General features: G+C 40.5%; 1 protein-coding gene across 1 annotated transcript in view; it reads left to right on the top strand.

Annotated features, from left to right (window-relative positions):
• The first annotated feature begins 218 nt into the window (after positions 1-218).
• The window catches only part of LOC146379284 (claudin-4-like), a 24153-nt gene continuing 1881 nt past the window's right edge, over positions 219-22490 (top strand). Inside the window, exons 1-2 of the mRNA XM_084940500.1 lie at positions 219-316; positions 1087-11485. Coding sequence (XP_084796626.1) covers positions 11366-11485 — 120 coding nt within the window. The 5' untranslated portion in view covers positions 219-316; positions 1087-11365. The remainder of the gene's footprint in view (positions 317-1086; positions 11486-22490) is intronic.

The raw sequence follows: 22490 nt of genomic DNA, 5'->3' as shown, positions 1-22490 counted from the left end.
CATTTTGAAATGTCACATTCCAGGCGCTATAAGTGAGATACTGATTATAGTGTGACACACCGTATTGTATAGTCACGTTATATGTTTTCGTGTGCAATTTTGTTCATCAAGGGCCTTAATTTTGTGATTTTTCTTGAAGATCCAACAAATTGTGCGACCCTAAGTTGCGCCACAAGGGGGCACTTCCGTCCTAGTGACACGGTTTAGTGTGCTACCAGCTCTCGTCTCGGCGTCTATCTTATCATTTACCTGTTTTTTCCAGGACCAGATATAATCTGTTGGTTGCTGTCTCACTAGGGACGTGTTACAATAGCAGGTCAGTGTGTGTGTATCAAAAATATTTTCTATTTTGATGCTTATTGGCATTTTTTCAATAAAGAAATAATTATATGAAAATTACAATACTTATACATGGTAGCACATTGTTATTGTGCTTCCATGGCTTATTGTTTTTTTTCCAGGCAAGTTTTGATGGGTTGTTATGGGTTATGTTCTGTCTGGCATCCTGTGCCTGATCTCAGTCAGATGGTTAGCAGCTCCTCAGCTGTCATTTTGAGCTAACATTTTATATTCACATGGAATAGGTGACTGGTTAAAAAGAAAAAAGAAAGCCTTATCTTCTACTTGTAGCATAATGAGTATTTTTCCGTTTCACCATCTCAATGTTGCTGTGGTTTAACTGCTCGGCAGTTTGTAGAAACTGTGTAGGTCTGGTGTGAGTCACTACTCCCCCCACTCGTGATGCAGAGTACCCTCTTGTTTTTCCACACTGTGGTCAAGTGAGCCCTCGCTTGTAGAGTGAGTCACAGTAAAGCTAGCCGCACTGCCAGCCGCACCTAAAATGTTGTTGCACTACTCTTATACAGCTACTGAAAAATATATCCACCTGTGCATATTTTTCTCCCAAAAATGTAGTAAAGCAGGTAAAAGATACCTCATGCCAAAAGAAAATTATCATACGCTAAACAGACAATGAAGCAGGAAGCTTTAACAAAATGAGTAATTTCTGGTAAAATTTAAATCCGAAGTTAAACATACCAAACATACCAAACATACCTTGACATTGTTTTCTCATTCTTCTCCTAGCTCTCCTCCTCTGAAAGCCTGTGACACTTGAAATCGCTGCAACCTGTAAATAAATACTCAGCTGTTACCTGCCTGCCTCTACTCTGCCACTCTTCATCCCTGGATTGCCTTGTCTTCCCTCTTCACCAGTAAACTAAAGCAAGAGGATCAAGAAAGCAATGAATCCACAAAATAAGAGTAATACTGACAACTGCGGTGCAGGGAACCCCCGAGGATCGCCAGCCTGAGGTAAGTATAAAAATACGTAAGTCCTGCCTCCTCAGACCCAGGCCATGATATTGACTGCATTTAGCTGGATTTGAACAGACAGTATGTCTCTGAACACCTCAGAATTCATTCGGCTGCTTCTGTCCTGTGTCACATCATCAATATACAGTAGTGTCTCAGTGACACTGGCAGCCATGCACACCCAAGCCATCACATTCCCTTTGCCATCTTTTACAAATGATGTGATACGCTTTGGATCATGAGCTGTTACATGCCTACTCCATACTTTTTTCTTGCCATCATTCTGGTAGAGGTTCATGTAGGTTTCATCTGTCCAAAGAATGTTTGGTCTCTTTATGTTTTGATCAAGAGCCATTTTTTGTGCATCTGAAGAGGAGAAGTCTATCTTATGGCCAACCTCTGGCTGTATCTTGGTCATATTACCCAGCAAAACCCAGTATGCAGGTACATCTCTAACAGTCCTTGTGCCACAGATCCGCACTGTTGCTTCTACTTTAAACAGAAGAGCAGCGACATGGGTGCAGGTCTCCGTGATTCTGGTCATACAGCATGGCCAAATCCCCCTCACCCAGACTGGCTCCTGAACCCTGCATTATCTACTAGTGAAAACTCACAGAATCAGAGATTAAGACTTTTTAATCAAAGAGCCAAAGCCAACTTCCTAGATACGGGTTTGTTGGCATACTGATCAACAGGTTAAAGGACGTATGGTGAGCCTAGCTACAGTGCTGAAGAGAAATCGAGGGTTGTTCTTATTTTCTTTAGTGATTAAATAATAAGATATTTTCAATCAATCAATAGATTCAAGTACTTCCAAACAAGTTGAGTTAAAGAGAAAGAGTGAATGAATAGTAACAGTAAAATAATAGTTCATCCCGACAGTTGTCAGTAGTTAAATGGGTGGGCCTATTTGCAGGTAATGCATGATTTAAATTTTTACACAAACAAGCGAAGCGATCTGCAGTATTTGAGTTGATCATACGAGATCTGCATTTAGGCACATCTGATTTGATGGGCTGACCTAAGAGAGGAAACTCAAATACTACTGGCATGTGGTCAGAAAAATTTATGTCACAGATTTCAATGTCAAGATGTGACAAGCCACAAGATGGTACCAAATCAAAAGTATGATGACCATGTTCATGTGTTGGGCCGTTAACTGATTGAACAAGAATAAATGAGTCTATCAGATTTAAAAAGTCATTGGCCAGCGGAGTGTTTGAGCAGCAAACGTGAATGTTAAAATCCCCCACAATTAAAACACTTTCAGAACTTGGTAAATTCTTGTCAAGAATTCAGAAAACTCTTGTATGGAGTTCTTATTATATTTCGGAGCACACATTGCACCGGAGTAGACAAACAAATTTCAAATAACTGCAGTTCAAAGCTGCTGTAGGCGTCTGCTGTTAACTGACAACAGTTGAAGCTGTTTTTATAAACAGTGGCTAATTCTCCGCCCCGGCCCGTGATTCAGGGTGAATTGAGGTAGTAGCAGTCTGGGGGAACAAGTTCAGAAAACGGGCTAAACTCACACAAGTTGAGGCATGTTTCAGTCACCAGGAGAAAGTCCAAATTACGAGTGGTGAAAAAGTCATTCAGGATGAAGGTTTTGTTAGCTAATGACTTGGCGTTAACCAGGGCCAGTTTAGCTAACGTAGTATTCACTGCGGGCTCGGATGATCGACGTAGAGGGCGAAGATTCTGGTAATCCACTCCACCCCTGCGAAGACTGGGGGAAGGATACTATGGACGCTGGATATCTTGAAGTGGAGTCACCGGTACAATCCAACGAGGTGCCAATTACAGGGAACGCCAGGAGATAAACAACTTGCTGTCCGAGGCAAAGTTCTTTAGAAGAGCATGAAGATTAACCAACGGGAATACTGCCGTGTAAGTAGCAACGCAGTTTCTGAGTTTTACCAGTATTCCACCCCGTTTCCCTCGTCTTACGTAGGAATTCTTCCTGAGGGGAAGGCTAGGTGGATAATGGCGGAGAAACAGTGGTACGGTTAAGGTGGGACTGGGTAATCCTCGCCTCCTGGGGCCATATGATACTGCTCATCAACAGTGGCTCAGATGGTTAATAGCGATTGGAAATCATACACAAAAAGAGTAGAGATATTGTTGAGAAAAACAGATATAAGCAAGGTTAGTGGAATCAAAACACGTAACAGCTGACGGCGAGCCGCACACACAGGCCCCATCTTTTAGTAGTCTTCTCCTTCCTCTTTCCTCCCTCCTTTAGCTTTTTAGAAGTGAGAACTTTTTTATAGAGCAACAAACTATTTTTCCAGGATAAATGATGATCTTCTGAGTTAGTGAGAAACCATTTCCTCCCCAGCTTATGAGTTATGAGCAAACAATCTCTGTAAGGGAATGGGGTTCTGGAGGGAAAACAAAGAGAGAAGCTGCAGATAAGCAGTGTTGGTCAAGTTACTTGAAAAAAGTAATCAGTAACTAATTACTGATTACTTCCCCCAAAAAGTAATCCCGTTACTTTACTGATTACTTATTTTCAAAAGTAATTAATTACTTAGTTACTTAGTTACTTTTTAAAAACACGATTTACAACCTGAATAGGTGATAAAGCGATAGATCTTTCAGCCCAATTCTACTTTTTCTGCATAATCCATCATACAAAATGTAATCAAAAGGAAAAGTCTCTTTTTAAAACTTTTATAGTTTTATTAATTTTAATCTTTTAACTTTATGCATCAAGCAAAAATGTAATTATATGCAACATTCTCTGACTGGAAGAAATTTGTTTAATATTTAAACCTATTTTCTGCACATTCCAGCACATAAATTTTTTTTTTTTTGTGTTTACACTCAGTCTTTCAAATAGATGCAAGTAAAACACAGCAGAAAATAAATAAAATCAAAGACTAGCGATCCTTTTGCTCTATTTTCACCTGTAAAGCAGGAGTTGGGTAGGCGGAGGTTTACCCTGGTGCAGGTGTGCCGCAGCGGTCAGTGGAAGGATACGGCAGTTTCTCTGTGAATTTCCCATTACGTGGTAGCGCACTCGGAGCTTGCTTGGAAGTTTAGGGGGTTTTTTCGCTGTAAAAAGATGTTTTCTTCCCACGCACAATGCTAATGGACGCTAATGTTTTTGTCACTTTTTATGGAATCAAACTTAAAGTAAGGTCAGTACTTCCACACTTTAAACGCTGCACGCTCATACTCTCTTATACTCAATATATGATCCACTGTTGATCTGCACACAGCTGTTGTCACAACCGTCGCACTTGATTACGTCACTGTCATGAGACATTCTCGCAAAAAAATCACGGTTTTAGTAACGCAGTAACGCAGCGTTCCTACGGGAAAGTAAAGGTAATCTAATTACCGTTTTTGCAATAGTAATCCCTTACTTTACTCGTTACTTGAAAAAAGTAATCGGATTACAAGTAACGCGTTACTGCCCATCTCTGCAGATAAGTGATGAAACATTTCTCCCACTGAAAACACTTCGTCCAGGTGAACAGAATCAAGTTACTAGCCTAAGTTAAGAGCTAGCTAAGAAGTAAGTTCGTCTTGTTCAAGACAAGCAGACCTGTGGTCTGACAATGTTTAACTGAATTATCAAATTAAATTCTTAAATAAAACAGGTAATCTGTGTCAATTGGTCAGGGACACACAATATTGCATGCCGAGGGGCAAATTCCAAGCTCCAATTGAAAATTTGCCTCAGACTCTGATGAAAACATTTTGGCCTGTCTTGAGACTCTGACTTTGCCAGCATCCATACAAGGAAGTTGTACATAAATCTATTATTTCCAAGAACTTAGGGCACAATGTAATGAAGTTTGACCACAGAATGGATTCTGGAAAACACATGCAGGCAACCACACATATTGTATAAACTACACTTCTTTGTAATATATGTAGTACAGTATTTTTAGAATACATTTTTATGGCGATATGCCAAATTCTTGAAGGGAATAAGCAAATAATTTTGCCAATAGGTGACTGAATTATCACCTCAGTGATGTCTGACAGTAACATTAATATAAAACTTCCATCACAAAACGATGGCTTTTCAAAATTACTCATTTCTTCCTTAACTTTTTTTCCACAATGTTTCACACCAGCATGAGAAAACATTGCCAACCTGACAAAGAATCAGGCCATAGAAACCCACAAGACACTAAAACACTAAAAACCCACATATGGGTCTAACATTTAAACTAAAGGAAGCAAACAGACAGAGGCACCAAAACCACACTGACGTAGAGAGACACAGAGGGGCACAGAGGGGAATTCAGGGGGCAAACAAAAGAAGAAAACTCTTAGTCAAACATAAACGTAAAGGTTACAATAAAAACACAATAATTAATATATAATTAATATACAATACAAACAAGGAAGAAGAAAGTCAAAGAAATTAAAAAGATTAACACTTGTTCTGAGCATGTGGTAAAAGGTTTGTTTTCATGTTGTACTTGTGGTCACTGGTTTGTACGGTTGTTTCTGCAAAGTATACATGTTGCCACAATGAAACTGGAGCAAAGAGGATCACAGGTGGTTCTTATTCACACACATTTGTGCACATTGCATGCAGAGGCCCCTGATCTCACAAATCAGATTCCTTTTTATACAGTTTGAGCTTTTCTTCAGAAAGATAACCAATACATAACTAGTCAGCACAGTCAGTGTATTAAATGTTACAAAATCAACTGGCCCACAGTTGATTGCGTGACGATCATGCAGCAAAGTGAAATCCGATGAAAAACAAAGCCAGGTGCAAGTGCATACAGTGGAGGTGGGGTGGCGTGCAGAAGGGGCTTGAGCACCTGCACCCTTTTTAATGTGTATGTGTGTGGAGTCCTGGCCGTGCCCCTCAACAATAACATTTCACTATTAATCACAACTTTTCTAATTAAAAGGATCTGGCTTGCATCAGTTACATGACTCTCATTAACCAATGCTCAACCTTAACGGCACAGAGAATGCTAGTCAATGACTAGAACAGGGGTCTCGAACTCCAGTCCTCGAGGGCCGGCATCCTGAAATATTTCCACGTGTTCCCGTTGCAACACACTTGAACAAAATTAGTAGGTCATTAGCAAGTATAGAGTATAGAACTTGACTGCATGCTGAAGTGGCAACCCTGAACCCTACTCAAGTAAATTTAAGTAAATGTTGCTGTTTGGGAAAAAAATGCACTTCTAAAAGTACTTTTATTCCAGCATGTTCATTCACTCATGAGCTGCTGTAACATGAATCAAATGGCTGAATTGCCACCTCAGCATGCAGTGAAGTTTTATAGAGTCTTGCTAATGACCTACTAACTGTATTTAGGTGTGTTGCAACCTAAATACAACTGTTCTGATGACAGTGATGTAGTATGATGCCATTCCATATTAAATTCTTGATGAATGTAGGTTGTTGTTATTCAACCTGGTTCTATGTAACTTTGAGCACCCGCCTCTTCAAACATCTGCACAGACCTGCCCAGGTGCACCAATACACTCAGAAAGTTACATTTGTGCACTTGGGTTACATTTTCTATGGGGTTTGAGGATGGCTGCACTATTTGCTTAGGAATCAAAATCACCATCTATGTAGGGAACTTTTGGACAATCTCCGTAAAACACGCTTTTTGTTAAAAACTTTTCAACAAGTTGATCTACAACCATCATTTGTCATGAACCAAAGGGTCACCCTAGGAAAGGACCCAAATACAGACACCAAGATGCAGAGGAAACTATTTACGCGAGTGTTTATTTGACAGCAGAGATTGTGAGACAGAGTGGAAATGGCTACGGGGAGGTGGCGACTGGAGCTGAGTGAACCACTTTTCTAGTAAAGAAAATTCAGGGTAACACCAAAGTTAACCCCAAAGACAAAATCATAAATGGTAGTACACACTTAGTCTGTCAGGGTTGGGTTTTCTTTTCTTTCTTGGGGTTGCTGGGCTTGCGCTGTTCTGATGGTCTGCCCACAGGAGGACTCTTCCTGCTTTAGAAGAACTGAAGTAAGTAGTGATGGGCAAATTAATTTCTCTGAAGAATTGACTCTTGTACTGAATTACTCAAAGCTTTTTAACACAGTTCTCTTTGCCCTCAAAGTTTGATTCTGTTAAGCTGGACGCAGCGTTTTCAGTCGGAGAAATATTTCGTCACTCATCCAAGTGACTTCTTCAGTATCTTTGGTGACAACTGGTGGCCAAAAATATTAAGAGCAGTTTGAATCTCAACATTAAACGAACTACCACATTATTATGGGCTCAAAATGTGGTCATAAATATTTTGTACTTGTAAATCAGTTTTGTACTTGTAAATCAGGATTTGTATGTGTAAAAAGAATTTGTGTGTGTGTAAAAAAGATTTGTATGTGTAAAAAAGATTTGTGTGTGTAAAAAAGATTTGTGCGTGCGTAAAAAAGATTTGTGTGTGGACTTAGCCAAAAAAAACCCTGCAAGTTACAAGTACGAATTTTGACCCTATTTTTCTTCCTTTCATCTGATTGGTGAATGTCATGTCAATCACAAATGTAACAATCCAATCAGAGAACAGATGGGTTTGGCTGTCGGAGGGGCGCTTTTTTTGAACTGGTGATGGCCTCCAGCTCGCACTGGAACGGTTCGCAGCCGAGTGTAAAGCAGTGGGAATGAGGATCAGCACCTCCAAATCTGAGGCCATGGTTCTCAGCCGGAAAAGGGTGGGGATGAGTTCCTGCCCCAAGTGGAGGAGTTCAAGTATCTCGGGGTCTTGTTCGCGAGTGATGTGAGAAGGGAGCCGGAGATCGACAGACGGATTGGTGCTGCAGCTGCAGTGATGCGGACGCTGCACCGGTCCGTCATGGTGAAGAGGGAGCTGAGTGTAAAAGCGAAGCTCTCAATTTAGCGGTCGATCTACGTCCCTACCCTCACCTATGGCCACGAGCTGTGGGTAGTGACCGAAAGAACGAGATCGCGGATACAAGGAAAGGAGTTTCCTCCGAAAGGTGGCTGGCCTCCCCCTTGAAGATAGGGTGAGAGGTTCGGCCATCCAGGAGGGGCTCAGAGTAGAGCTGCTGCTCCTCCACATCGAAAGGAGCCAGCTGAGGTGGTTCGGGCATATGACAAGGATGCCTCCTGGGTGCCTTCTGGGTGAGGTGTTCCGGGCATGTCCCACCGGGAGGAGGCCCCGGGGCAGACCCAGGACATGCTGGAGAGATTATATCTCTCGGCTGGCCTGGGAACGCCTTGGTGTTCCCCCGGATAAGCTGGAGGAGGTGGCTGGGGAGAGGGAGGTCTGGGCTTCTCTGCTTAGGCTGCTGCCCCCGCAACCCAGCCCCGGATAAAGCGGATGAAGATGGATGGATGGATGGACTTTATTAATTTAAGACCAAAAAAATAAATAGACTGAAGTTATAATAGGCAGGACAGGCAGGGCTTCCACTCCTTTAGAGGACATGGACAGAGCAGTGAACAAGGTGGAAAAGGAGAAGTCCATTGGTCAGGTGTTGAGGAAGATGAATATATTCAGGATGGCATTAAGACGATACATGGAGAAGAGAAAAATTGATGGAAAAGAAATAAGACTATAAAAGGATATGAACGATCTGGACTTGCCAATCAAACTTTGACAAACATGGAGAAAGAGCTGGCAGATCATTTAAAGGTACTAGCACCCTTTATAAAGCCAGTTCAGGGTATTTGAGTATGCGCAAAGAAATAACATTTTTGATCCAGCTGGCAGGAATATAAAAGTGTGCATATATTAAGAAAAAGTAATAGGGAACATTAACCCTTTAAGATCTACCATAGAACCAAGTCCGCCAGAGCTTATAGTATATTTTTACATGCTGTGGAGCCATTTTTGGAGCATTTCAAGTTGCTATACATCAATACAACCATTATAGCCCAAATTTTAATAATATGTATGCATTAAGTGCATAGTAATTACATAAATTGCAAAAAAGTGCAATAAACTACAAAAAAATTTAAAATCGTTTTTGATTAACATATATTTCTAGTTAGAGAAATTTAAGAGGCTTATCCCTCAAAACTGTAAATACAAAAAAGTTGCACAAACTAGTTTCTCACCAAAGGAAATTTATTTTAAGTGTCTTCATAGTTTTATTTTTGAGATACACCAATTTTCATATACTGCAGGAAAAACGAAAAAATATATTATAGTGCAAATTTGCAAAAAAAACTGCATATGCATCAAAATAAAATATTTCCAGCAGTGCAATATGAGTCCTCAGCATCCCAGAAACGACACAGAAAGTCATAAAGTCAAACATAACTTTTAAAAACACAAGTATAGGCTCATAAGGCCACGATGGTAAAAAACTACATTTCCGCAAAATGATGTCACTTCCGGTTTCGGGCAGGTCATGCCGGACATGTGATCGTTCACGCTGATGGATGTAGGAAGTGTTACAAACAGCTGATCGGATCGGCAAAGCGCGTTTCTGGAATATTATGATTTTGTTGCTGCAAGTGCTTTTTTTGCAGTTTTTGCAAAGCTATATGTGGAAGGAAACTGTGACCTAGGACAAGCTGATGGCATAAGATGTAAGTACAACTCCTCCAGTTTCATATGCAAAAAAAATTATTGCGCTAGCTTACGTGGTTGCAGTGCTACTGGGATTTAAAAATAGTTACGCAAAATGGAGCGTGTCTGCTCCGACCGGCTTTAAAGGGTTAATAATTATTTCCCCAAATGTTCATTATCAGTTATCAAAATGCAGATAGCTCACAGAGAAGGAAAGTTGTTTTCTTATTTAGAGACTATAGCTTGATATATGTAAATATGAAAGTAATTGTGATTGGATTGGTTGATGGTGCTAACACTGTTGCAATGCTTTTAAGGTGAAGTAGTAATAGGTCTGTGAATGGAAAAGCCATCTTCACTTTCAAAGAAAGTGATGATTGAGTCATGCCTGGAGAAGATGTGCATAAAAAAACAACTACCCACACCACAAAAACTTGGGGGTACAGCCAGAAGGCAGCAGTGGGTATCATCAGCAATTTGATGTTATGGAGTCTGTGAAGAGAATTGCAGTTAATTTCGTCTTCATTTAAATTTCATTTTGTTCTGAACATGAGGTTATGTGATCCAGGCCTTGTTTAAGAAAACTGACTTTTGATGTGCGCAAGTGGTAAAATTGTCTTGTAAAAAAATTAGCCTTTGATGTTGTAAAATAACTTTCAATAAACCTTAGTTATGTAATTTTGTGTTAGATTTGTCTAGCTTTTATATAGCATTACAGTTTCTGAGATCAAAATATACTGTTTTACTTTCATAATCAGTGGCAGGATTTACCCCAAAGTATTCTCTCCAAAGGCACAACTTACCCCACACCAGGGGCAAGTTGTGCCGCAAGACCACTTTTTTTCAGAAAGACATATTTCTTAAAAACTATATTTCAGATCCACAGTTATGGTTTCCAGGGATGGACAACATCCTGAGTTATATGTAAATGTTTTATTTGGAAGCATTACTGTCATGGCCTCACTTTAAAGTCACTTTAAGTAAAAACTGGCACAACTCACCCCACTCTCCCCTATAGAGACACCATGTGCATAAGATGACACGCTCCGAGCCAGTACCTCAACAGACTGCAGTGAATTCCCCTGACAAATCCTCAGATGTCACTACTAATGTAGGCCTTTGTTTTTGAGCTCATGAACAACTGATTTGTCCAGCTATACCTGGTCCTCAGTCACCGCAAACATTTATAGAGTATGATGCTGAACATTAAACAGAAAAAAAAGTATTGAAAATGAACTCAATCTTAAACACATTCAGCAGTAATATTGATCATTTAACACTGATAGATGATGATAATCTCTGCCTGCATTTCTCTAAAAGTCACCACATGCCAAACAAATGGCAAAATAATTATACATTTTATAATAAAGTGCATGGAGCCCTGCTGCCAGTATTTAAATTAAAAATTTACACCAGTGAGAGGAAGCCACAGTCAACTTCTTCCCCGAGCATAAATAACCCACATAAAACCCACTTCCTGCTCAGATCATCTCTCACAGATAAATGACTACAGCTCTCGAGGAGACACCATCTTTTATCTATAAAGAGAACGTTTCATTATGACGGCTGGTGTAAGACACCTTCTAGGCTTGACCTTGGCCATCGTCAGCTTTGTGGGGACCATTGTCATCTGTGCTCTTCCACAGTGGAGAGTCATAAAAATCTTAGAGCAATCGAGCATTGTTGCTTCTGTCGGATTATAATATTATTTTATGCCATGTTGGACCCTTAATTAAAGATTGTGAATTATTATGTAGTTTTAGTTTGCATTATTCTCCTGAATTAGAAGACGGTGATAACTATTGCATTTGTTAAACTGATTTGCATTACATTAGACTGCTGATTTATTGTGAATGAATGATATTGTTTTATGATGCATTATACTGCTGAGTTATAAGAAATACTGTTCGCAGAAAGTCATCGCCTTATTTGTCTGATTAGAGGAGAACAGAACATACTGGAGTTTTCTGCCCCATCTCAGCAGGAGCAGATAAACAGGGAGCCAAGGTCGTAGCTTAGGCGCTGTGTGAGAGAAAGAATGTGAATGTTTAGGCTTTTATGATTGGGTGGGGGCCACTAGAGGCTATAAGAGTTTGCCCAATGCTCCACCATTTTGAGATCTGATGCTGTCTGCGTACGGTGTCCATCTCCCACGCGTGTGATCATTAAAATCATCGTTTGACTCAACCCAGCCGGACCAGTGTTGTTATTTTGGTTTTTCCTCTTGTATCCATCCCCAATATTTGAATCCGTAACAGTTTTGGGGGCTCGTCCTGTGGTATTGGGGTGGAAGTTGGAGGTTTGGACGGTCCGAGGTTGTCGAACGGACAGGCACAAGCCAGTGGTCTGACGTGAGTGGGCATAAGCCGGCTTATACAAAGGTAAGGCACTACCTGTTGAATCAATTTCCAAAGTGTGCCAAATTGGACATGATAAAATTAAAGTCTACTCACTGAAATTACTGGTAGATGTCTGTTTTGATTTTGATGAAAAATCTCATGAGTTAAAGCAGTTAGAGTCTGCTAAAGCAGTTAGAGTCTGCTAAGAAGAAGTTAAAGCAGTTAGAGTCTGCTAAAGCAGTTAGAGTCTGCTAAGTTAAAGCAGTTAGAGTCTGCTAAAGCAGTTAGAGTCTGCTAAGAAGAAGTTAAAGCAGTTAGAGTCTGCTAAAGCAGTTAGAGTCTGCTAAGAAATTGGGTTAGAGTCCCAAGTAGTTTGATAGGGAATTGGTCATTTTGTGGGTTGGAGTCCCAATTGGTCATAAGAGTGGACCTGAGTGGTCATTTTGTGGGTTGGAGTCCCCATTGACCACTAGGTTGCACCTGCCTCAGTCATATTCTTGTTTTGGGGGGTTGACTGTTGTTTAAAGTGTTATAAATTATTATAGGACGGCAGTTGGAGTCTGCTAAGAAGCGCATAGCCCGGAGGTTACGCTCCCTCCTGGCCGTGGACGCGCGACCTTGACCTGTCGGCGAACAGGGTTAGTTCAGTTTGGCTTAACTGTGGGGTACAGGGCATCCTGGAATAAGCTAGGAGTTAGAGTCTCCTTACCGTTTGTAACGGTATCTGCGCTTTTTTGGACACTGTTAAATTGAGTTAGGGATTTTAGAGATTAGGCCAGATACAGTTAGAGTCTGATACTGGTTAATTGATTACAAAAAAGTTGGACTTTCTTCGGTTGGACCCGTTAACTTAAATTTGTCAAAATTGTGTAGGCGCTAAAGCTGTCAGGCCTGAGAGTGATTGTAAATATAAGACGTCTTTGTAATATAAAATAATAGAGCTGTGTGTGAGACGAGACTGTGTGTGACGACAGCGCGCTGCAGTGCTGCGAGCTATTTTTAGACGGTGTGTGAACATGCAAATGAGGTGGCTGCTGTGAAGCACACAGAGGACTTTTGCTTCCTGTTTAACGTGTTTTTTGAGTTTTATAATTATGATTTGCAAATACTGTTAAAACCCTTTAAATAAGACGCTGAGTTTTGTGATTATAATATTACAAATGAAGTTTTGAATGACTACGGTGAATGTTTGATGTTTGGCTGGGTTTTGATATAGAAGAGACAAATCGTGCATGATTTAGACCGGCACTTCAGTCGGCAGAGTGAGATTGAGTGATAAATACAGCTGTGATTTGTTTCAGTTTTGTGGTGTGAAGCAGGATTTATAAGATTTTTAAGTGACTCTTGGTTCAGTTCAATAATATAAGCGGTTACATCTGATTTACTGTTGGTTTGATCATAATATAGGGTGTGATCAAGCACAAATTTCAGCTGTGTGTGTGTGACAGGAACTCTGCATGCCCATAGAAGGCAACTGCCTGACTGTGTGAAGTATGCACCGAGAGAGAGTAAAATCTAGGCAGATGAAGCGAATGGATGTTTTCAGAAAGGAAATACTAAGTGAATATTTTAGTGTGTTAATACAGGTGGATTTCTCTCAACCTGACAGACAGGCCAAGCTTTGGCTCAAAAGTTTACAGCTTGACCCCAGCTTTGTCCCCACCCTGAAAAGAAGCTTAAAGGACATCTTCTCCTCCAGTTATCGGTTACCATCACTGGAAATTTTCAGGCAAGTTTTTGGCTGAATTGTTATTGGCACCATGTGTCCCTGAATCTCACAAGCAAGCTCTAACTCCTGGCTGTAGACATGGAATGCTGTTATTTAAGGTGGGAAATCAAAATTTGGGAAACAAAATAAAAACACACACACAACCAAAGAAATATATGAGAAAGGCACGCGTTAGAGAAATGCCTCGTTTGAAAAAAAAAGTTAAATTAACCCACCTACAAATGCACACACACGCAATGAAAAGCTTTGGGTGCCTTGAAAAGCGCTATATAAATCCAATCCATTATTATTATTATTATAATTATTACATTCATGAACACGTGAAGATTTTCCAGCAAGGTTAAAGCAGCGAAACTTAACATACACCTGTTGCTGAATGATAAAGTTTATCCACTACTAACAAATAAACTCTCTGGGTTGCAGGACAACTTAACTTCAAAAAAAAAAAAAAAAGACACTGGTCTGACCAACCAGTGATGACACGACAAATTTAGTGGTTAGAAGATTCAAATTGTGACACGTTTTCTGCTGATTGATTAATACAAGTGATTACTGAATGAAAGAAAATTCCTTTTATGGGCTTTTAAACATGATCTTAACAATTTTAACATGTACCTGTGTTGTCCTGTCAGCTTGGTGGGTTATGAGTTGATTATATAGTGAGGAAAAAACAAAAAAAGGGGGAGAGAAGGCTGACACAGGGCCTGGCCCCGTTGTTTCTCCCCTCTCCGAATAACACAGCCAACACAACATCATTTTCCTGTTCGTTTGTTTTTGTTTTGTTTTTGTTTTTTCTCTTTATGCTTGATTACAGGCTGCTTTGCCGAGGCTGACCTGGACTCCTGCTCTCCCCTCTACCATCTTTGCTCTCTCCTCTACCATCTTTGATGTGACCCTGACCAAATGCTACAGCAGCTGGACCCACAACACCAACCTGCAAATGTCAACAGTGCTGCAGGAAAGCGATCTCATGCAGCGGAGACGGAGAGCGTTAAATCCAAGGCCCGTTTCACTACACGGGGGAGATTTCCAGACAGCTTCAGCTGACAAAGCTCTGACGAGACGCCCATTAAGCCCGGATGAAAAGTGAGGGTGAGCAAAAGAATGCTGACCTTAACAACTCTGCATTAAAACTGTGCAGGACAGTGACAGACCAACACGGATGATCGGGCAGCAAAAAGGGCGTGCCAGAGACAGGAGGAGTAACTGAGGTCAGGAGGCACCTCAGAATGGACAAAAGCACAAGAAGAAAATAAGCTGAAGGCACAGGTGTCGGGGCTCGGCCAGGAGCTGACCTCTGAGAAGAGCCGGACAGCAGAGCTGCAGAAGGCCGTGGAGCAAAGCAAGGAAAACATCAATAAACTTCAATCTGACGTGTACGGAAAAGACTCTGAGGTTTCTGCCCTCAGTAATAGCTCAAGGCATCAGAGCAGAAACTGAGCATGGCTCAGGAGGAGCTGGCTGCTAATCGAACCCATCAGTCAGGCTTGGAGTCCCAGACACAGGACTTGAAATCAGGCCAGAGCTTGCTGGAGCAGGAGGTCGCCAAACCTGACAAGAAGCTCCTACAGCAGGAGCAAGCCCTGAAGGAGCTACAGAAGCAAAAGGATCAAGTTAAGGAGGAGCTGGACAAGGAGAAGATGCAGGACACTGGAGAAAAGGACTGCCTCAATTGGGGCCAGAACCAGTATGGACAGAACTTTGAGCAGCAGCACCAATGGATGCAAACAGACTGAAATGGAGGAGGGCAGGACCCCAGGGCACGCTTCAGGCCATGGTTTACCCAGAACACCAGAACAGGAAAGTGATGAACACAAACACACACATCTACATACACTGATTCAGAATGAAGAGAAACGCACATATGAACACATATGCACTCGTTGATTGAGTGAGAAATGACACACACACACGCACACAAATCGAAATGCTGATTCAATTCACTGAGAAGTGATCCACACACACACACATGCACACGCTTGAGCAATGAAGAGTGATACACACACACACGCTGATGCAATGAAGAAGGCTTTACTAACAAATGCTTATGCTGACACGCAAAATGCTGTACACAAACATCCAAATACAAAATCTGTTACAACAAGAAGAAGCCATTGATTGTTTATTGGTTAAATGCATTTCATGTCACCCAGAGGGCATTTGTGTAGATTTAGGGGACAGGGTCTAAGGCAGTTTGGTTATGAAAACAATGTCTGTGCGTGATGTCTGTTTATGGCTTAAGGCCTCGACTGAATTGTTTACTGTGCTTCACACAGCCTGATAAGGAGCAGTGGTACAGAGTGAAAATGATGAATTAACGGTGTGAGTTTTATTCCGGAGCGCCACATTTTTGTGATTGAGATTTAATTGAAGGAGGAACACACTGAAAAAGAAAAAAAGGGGCCAGCCCTTGGATTTACGTAAGCATCTCGCGTGTATTTAACACAATTGCCTCAGGCTTTAAAGATCTGTACGAAATTCAACAACTCAATTTGTTCTCATTGAGATGACACGATACAATCTAATAAGAGTGGTTAGTCGCTGAACTCACGGAATTCACAACACCGCATAAGATTTCAAACTGCAGGAAAATCACTGGAGTTATAAGAGGCAGACAACGACACACACACCACATGCATGCTGTTGCTATTTATTGTGGATTAACCTGTCAAGGACAAGAACAAAAGAATTCTACATCAAATACAGGAAATCATAGCTTTCCTGTATTTCCTACATTGTTGGCATGCTGGTTGGTGCTGTTGCTCCACATTAAGAAGGTCCTGGGTGCAAATCCACAGTCTGGCTAGTTTGCAGTGGTTTCTCTCTGGGTATTCTGGTTTCCTGCCACAGTGAAAAGTCATGCAGCTATTAGAGCTAGGTTAATTGATGATTCTAAATTATCCATGAATGTGAGTGTGAATGGCTGTTTGTTTCTATCTGATAGACTGGTCAGCTGTCCGGGGTGTACCCTGCCTGGTAACCTATCACTTCAGGGTTATTTCCCGGCCCTGCTGCAACCAGGAGAAAGATAGGAGGATGGTAGTTGTTGTAGACCCATTCAATTTTTATGGTAACCAGGATCTAGACTTTGTTGAACCGTATGCAATATGAAGACGACATGTACTGTTTAAGTGACCAAGTAAAATTTGAATAAAAGCTATTGAATAGTGTTGAAATAAACTGACAGAATTGTGAAGGATTAAAATATTCCAGGAGCTCAACTTACTCCATCTGAACATGTTTCAATCGTGTTTTATGAACACAAAATGCAATATGAATAGGTTGTGTTGATTTAACTCAGTTGTTTAAGTTTCTGCCAAAGCAGAATACATTTGTGTGCAACCAGTGTCCACTATTGAATCAAGTAAATCCAACATGCTTTTTGTCAGGGCAAAAAGGAGTTACGGTACCTGTATTCCTACACAATATTGTCCCAGGAGGGAGAAAAACTTTCTGACGAAGTTTTGGTTGATTTTTGGGTTTTGCTTAACACTAGGTTGATTTCATCAGTGAGGTTTGGATTGTTTTCTTTCTCTAAGAGAGAGAAAGATGGTTTTATGCTTGGACATGTTTGCAATGGGCCCCAGTATTTGTTATTATATGAGTATTTTATTGGTTACGTTTGTTTTTGCTTTTGCTACAGTGCACTGAAATAAGAACATCTGAGAGGTGTGATCCACCGGTGGTGATATTTAAGTATTTTGTGAGTTCCTGATTTAACAAATCAGCTCTTTAATCCAGGCCTGAGAGATTGAACTTTAAAGCGCTATAAAATATTCTTACTGAAAACAGTCGCAAAGTGTTTTTCTCCATGATTATAATGGGCTTGGGAGAAATTCACTTATATGGGACATTGATCACATGAGAAGTCCTGAGCCTAAAAGGATTGCAGCGAGTCAATCCAGTCAAAAAACAAGGAACTGTTTTCCTTTAAAATGATGATGTCATCTTGCTGGTGAGGGAGGCTCGAATAGGTTGCGCGTGAGACTCCATTGTCAGCAACTTCTGGTATGAATGTGTGTGGATGTATGCATGTGGCTGGACGGTGATGGACTGACGACTAAAAGTTTTAACTGACTTGATACTGAGACAAAAATGGTGCCGACTTTAGGATTAGTAAATGTCCACAGACAATTCACCCAGCCTATAAAAAAGGGTGGATGTTTTGTCTTGCTTTGATTTGTTTTTACAAGAACAGAAGGATGACAGAGACTAAAGGGGGAGGCTGTATCTTCACATGAGTGTGAACTGCAGACTTAACCCTTTGGTTGCTAATTTTGAGTTACTGATGTTTGCATTAAGAAAATTGTGTTTTAGTAGCTGTGTTTCGATTAATGTATCACATTATATTGTTGGGAAGGTTAAATGCTAAAGTGAAGAAAAGGTTTGATTTCACTCATGACTGAACATGTTATTATTAACCATAGCAGGCCACTGTAAAAAGCCAATTAAGTTTTATAGAGGAAAAAAGAAAAAAGCCAAAAAAAACCCCTCTATTGATGTCTATGAATAAAAGGGGAATGATAGGCTTGTCACATTCAAAATGGAGATATGTAAGGATAATCACTGGTCCCCATCTTTTAGGTCCTTTCATTGAAATAGTCAATAACTCAGAAAAATAGAGATATGACTGACAGGGGCATGTGCTGAGAGGTGGTGCTGCACAAGAACAAGAGCAAAATAAAGAAAATTTTTTGTTTAGCTTTGAGAAATTCAAATTAAAATGTACCATTACACTCAGAGGATCAATATGAAATCAAATATATGCTAATTTTGTATGAAGTGCATGACTGGTGACTGTTCTGTCCTGAGCTTTTGTTTTTACAGCACCCACTTGACCACACCAACAGTTTCTCGCCACCAAAAGGGGGTACTTGCAAAGAATAGGGAGGAATATCATCAAAACTGGGAAAGGTAAGCCCCAAAAGGGGGTGATAACACCATAACTTTCACTTATGGTCAAATTCTCAAAATTTGAGCCCCGCCTTGAAAAATTCTTCAAAACATTTAGAGACAGAGTGGAGTTTTAGATAAATATAATGTGCCAAACCACATGCGGATGGAGAGCTGGAATCGATAAGATGGTGAAATAACACGCAGGAAAAATATTGACCATGTTGATTATGTTGATTCCAGAGTGCAGAGATTGGCTAATCTGACCAGGAAATGTTATAAAATGAATTGTCGGAACAGTCAGCGTTAAAGTCACCTTTGACAGTCCAGAGCAAGGTTATTATCATTAACGAAAACTAACGAAATAATGAAAACTAGAAGTGAAAGAAAAAAAAAAGAAAAAACATTTTCGTTAACAGAAATGAAAATAAGAACAAAAAAGGAAAACTAACTAAAACTGTAATGAGCGTTCACAAAACTAACTAAAATTAACTGAAGTTATAGCAAAATGTGTTTAGTTTTCATTGAGGTGTGCGTGTCCTACAATAGTCATGGGTGAAAATGAAGTTTAGTTTCCAGATTTTTTCTTGCCGTCTCATTATGCCAGCAGGTGGCAGTACGTTAGTCAAGTCGTCTGTGTTGCTGCTCCGTCCACGCGCAGAATCATGTCAGGAAAAGTCGGGAGAAAGCGCCAGAGTCCAATTTGGAATTACTTTAAATATGACTGTGTTTAGTATAAAGCAAGTGTCATGTAGTGGAAAGAGACAAATTATGAGGGACACTTCTAAAGGGAGAAAAATCCCATAAACCTTAAAGTGCACTTGAGAAGCTCACACAAGAAGGCTAACTTAGCTTACCTTGAAAAGGTAAGGGGGAGCACACTCCCCCTCCTCAAAGAGCTCCCCCCACTCAACCCTCATCACCAGAAAACAGAAGCTAACCCCAGGCAAGGCAGCGTGATGCATCCCGAGACAACAGGACTGGGATATCTAAATAACTGTGTGAGTCAGTTGCCTTCAAAAAGTTTATCAATTCACTTGAACCAAAATTGCAAACACCTGGTGCTGCAAGAGTTAATAGTTTCAATACCCAAGGATAAGCAGAAGAGCATGACTGATATGATGAAACTGGGATTGTGTTACACTTAATTATTGCAAACACAACTAAAACTATAACTGAAACTAATCAAAACTAAACTAGCAAACAATTGGTAAAAACTAATTACAACTGACATAAAATTGAAAATCTGAAGTCGAAACTAAATAAAAATAAAAACTAATGAAAATGGCAAATCTATTAACACCCTGGTCCAGACTAAGATGGCGTTGGACATCTTCAGGGCGGAAGAGGGTTGGTGTGACCAAGGTGTGGTTTGGCTTGTTGTATGTATATTTCGAGATGATATGGCTCTGGATGGACCAGTTACCAGGGCATGGAAGGAGGACGGACTAAATGAGGAGAAGGAATTTTCTGGGATTGAAGATCCTCTGGGTGAGTGGTTGACTAAAAACATGCATAAAATAAAAGCTATTTTTCATTATTGCTTGGTTATAGATTGATAATTGGCCACATTTACAGCTGTATTGACTTGTTGTGGACGCAGTCTACTTCATGTTTAAGCACTCTAATTAACAGATTGAAAATAGAGACATTAAAGGAAGAATATGCAGCACCACCCTGTCAGACGCCAGTGACGATGGGGCTCAGTGATGAATCAGGTGAGCTGCTTTCATGGCTGAATCAAAACAAAGTTTCCCCTGCTGTGGTCAGTGAGGGAAAAACAGGGGGAAATAAAATTAAAAGAGGCATGGATAAACGTTTATTTGTGAGGTTTGTAAACGGGATAAAAGGGGGTGTTTTACTGTTATTTTAGCATCAGCATTATTATTGCATCAGAATCATATAACAAGCATTGCGTTAATGATTTATTGAAGCTTTTGACATTATACTAACATTTGTGTTCCGGTGATTGTTATAACCTCAGGTTAAACTTCTATTTACAGGTGTCAGAATAATCATATGATCTTTCATTGCAGGTGTAACTATGATCACTTTTATACATATTGCAGTTTGTTGCTCATTATAGAGTTGTGCTCAAGTTATTACGGGTTAAAAGCTACAGTCAGCGCGATGTCTGGCTGATCTATGGACTGGAGTGACTTTGAGCATAGAAGGCCGCACGCGCTTACATAACACTGATATCATGTTATTCTTTGTGATCTTTTATTCAGTTATATCTTTTGCTAAGTTTTAGGTAGTGGCAGTTGATTAAACAACATTTGTTTAATATTACATACTTGATTCGGAGCACACCGATCACCTTAACAATCTGGAAATCCTTGTAGCTGCAATGTTGTGTCTCCATAAGGGACAGTTGGCTCCAGGAGATAAGTGGGAGTCAGTGCCTGTCCTTGAGAAGGAGAGAATCTTGCTTTGCTGTGTCAAAAGTAGTCAACAAGTTCATATTCAAGTGAAGTTCATATTAATACAGGTTTTGTTTCTTGGCAATTCTGCGGACGCAGGCTCTGGGCGGAGCTAGGAGTTGAACAGATCTGACATGACATTTAAATTGATTTCATTCCCTGGCACAGGATGACAGGACTGGAGCTACGACACTGGATAATAGAAAGTCTGATACTTTCTAAGATATGAGGTCACTAACCTTTTCTTTTAATTTTCTAGCTCCGTTGATTTGACACATGGGAATGTGTCAAAAAAGGGGGGAAGTTGAGTTTTAACATCAAACAAGGGTTATATGAACATTTTTATGACTTCATTTGTGTTTTAATAACTTAGGTATGGTAAAGCTTAAGCTAATAGTGACCCAAGAGGTCTCCGGACTTTTTAGAGAACCAGTGAGAAGCATAAATCATTATTTCCATGTTTAAGCGTTAATCATTGAAATGAACTGAAAAGCGTTTAGAAGATAACATGCCTGTGTTCATGAGAAGCTGAGTACCACACTGGAGAGGAAACCGTGGGACGGTAGGCGGAAGGAAACACATGATTTTTGTGAAAACGGGGGGCAGATGTTAGAATTAGAAATGGCTAATTTGTTTTTGATGTCTTTTGTTAAAATGAGTGGTTTTAATAATTTTCTTACACACCTTGCAAATGTGCTTATAATGAGTTGGCACTTGGTCTTTTGAAGGTCATAAGCTTCGTTCGGCGTGATGGTCCGGACTGATATATTGCAGGTATTGACTTTGAGTGCAGAGGGCTAAATGCAAACACGCTTACACACACATAGGATATGATTAGAATAAGTCCCTGGGACATTCTGAATATTCTAAACCAATTCTGAATCACCAGAGGATCAGTAGATAACAACATTAGATTATTAGAGCTAGGCAGAGAGGTGTTTTGGTTTTCTGTCTCTTACAGAGGAAGGAACAGACACCAGACGAGGTCACAGATATACGAGGATCCTTCGCAGCAGAGGCAGACACAGTGACTGCCGAGACACCAACTGGGTCCAAGTGTCATGGCGTTTGGGCTCTGATTAGTCACCTCAAAAGGATGGATCCCATAAACACAGCAATAACCATGAATGGGTTGGTGGAAATCCAGGAACACCAGACCAACAAGGTTCGAGAGGCTCTTGGGCAAAAGGGGGACACGTTCCTGTTCCTTTTTCTGGGGAATACACGGGATACACAGGACCCGAGGATACACAGATTGTTGTTTGACATCGGGGCAGAATAATCCCCTGATCTGTGCAAC

This window comes from Perissodus microlepis, chromosome 10, assembly GCF_051167445.1.
Source record: "Perissodus microlepis isolate ML-2025 ecotype Zambia chromosome 10, ASM5116744v1, whole genome shotgun sequence".
NCBI lineage: Eukaryota > Metazoa > Chordata > Actinopteri > Cichliformes > Cichlidae > Perissodus > Perissodus microlepis.
The sequence above is the reverse complement of the archived record's forward strand: the minus strand, read 5'-3'. Positions and strand labels throughout refer to the sequence as shown.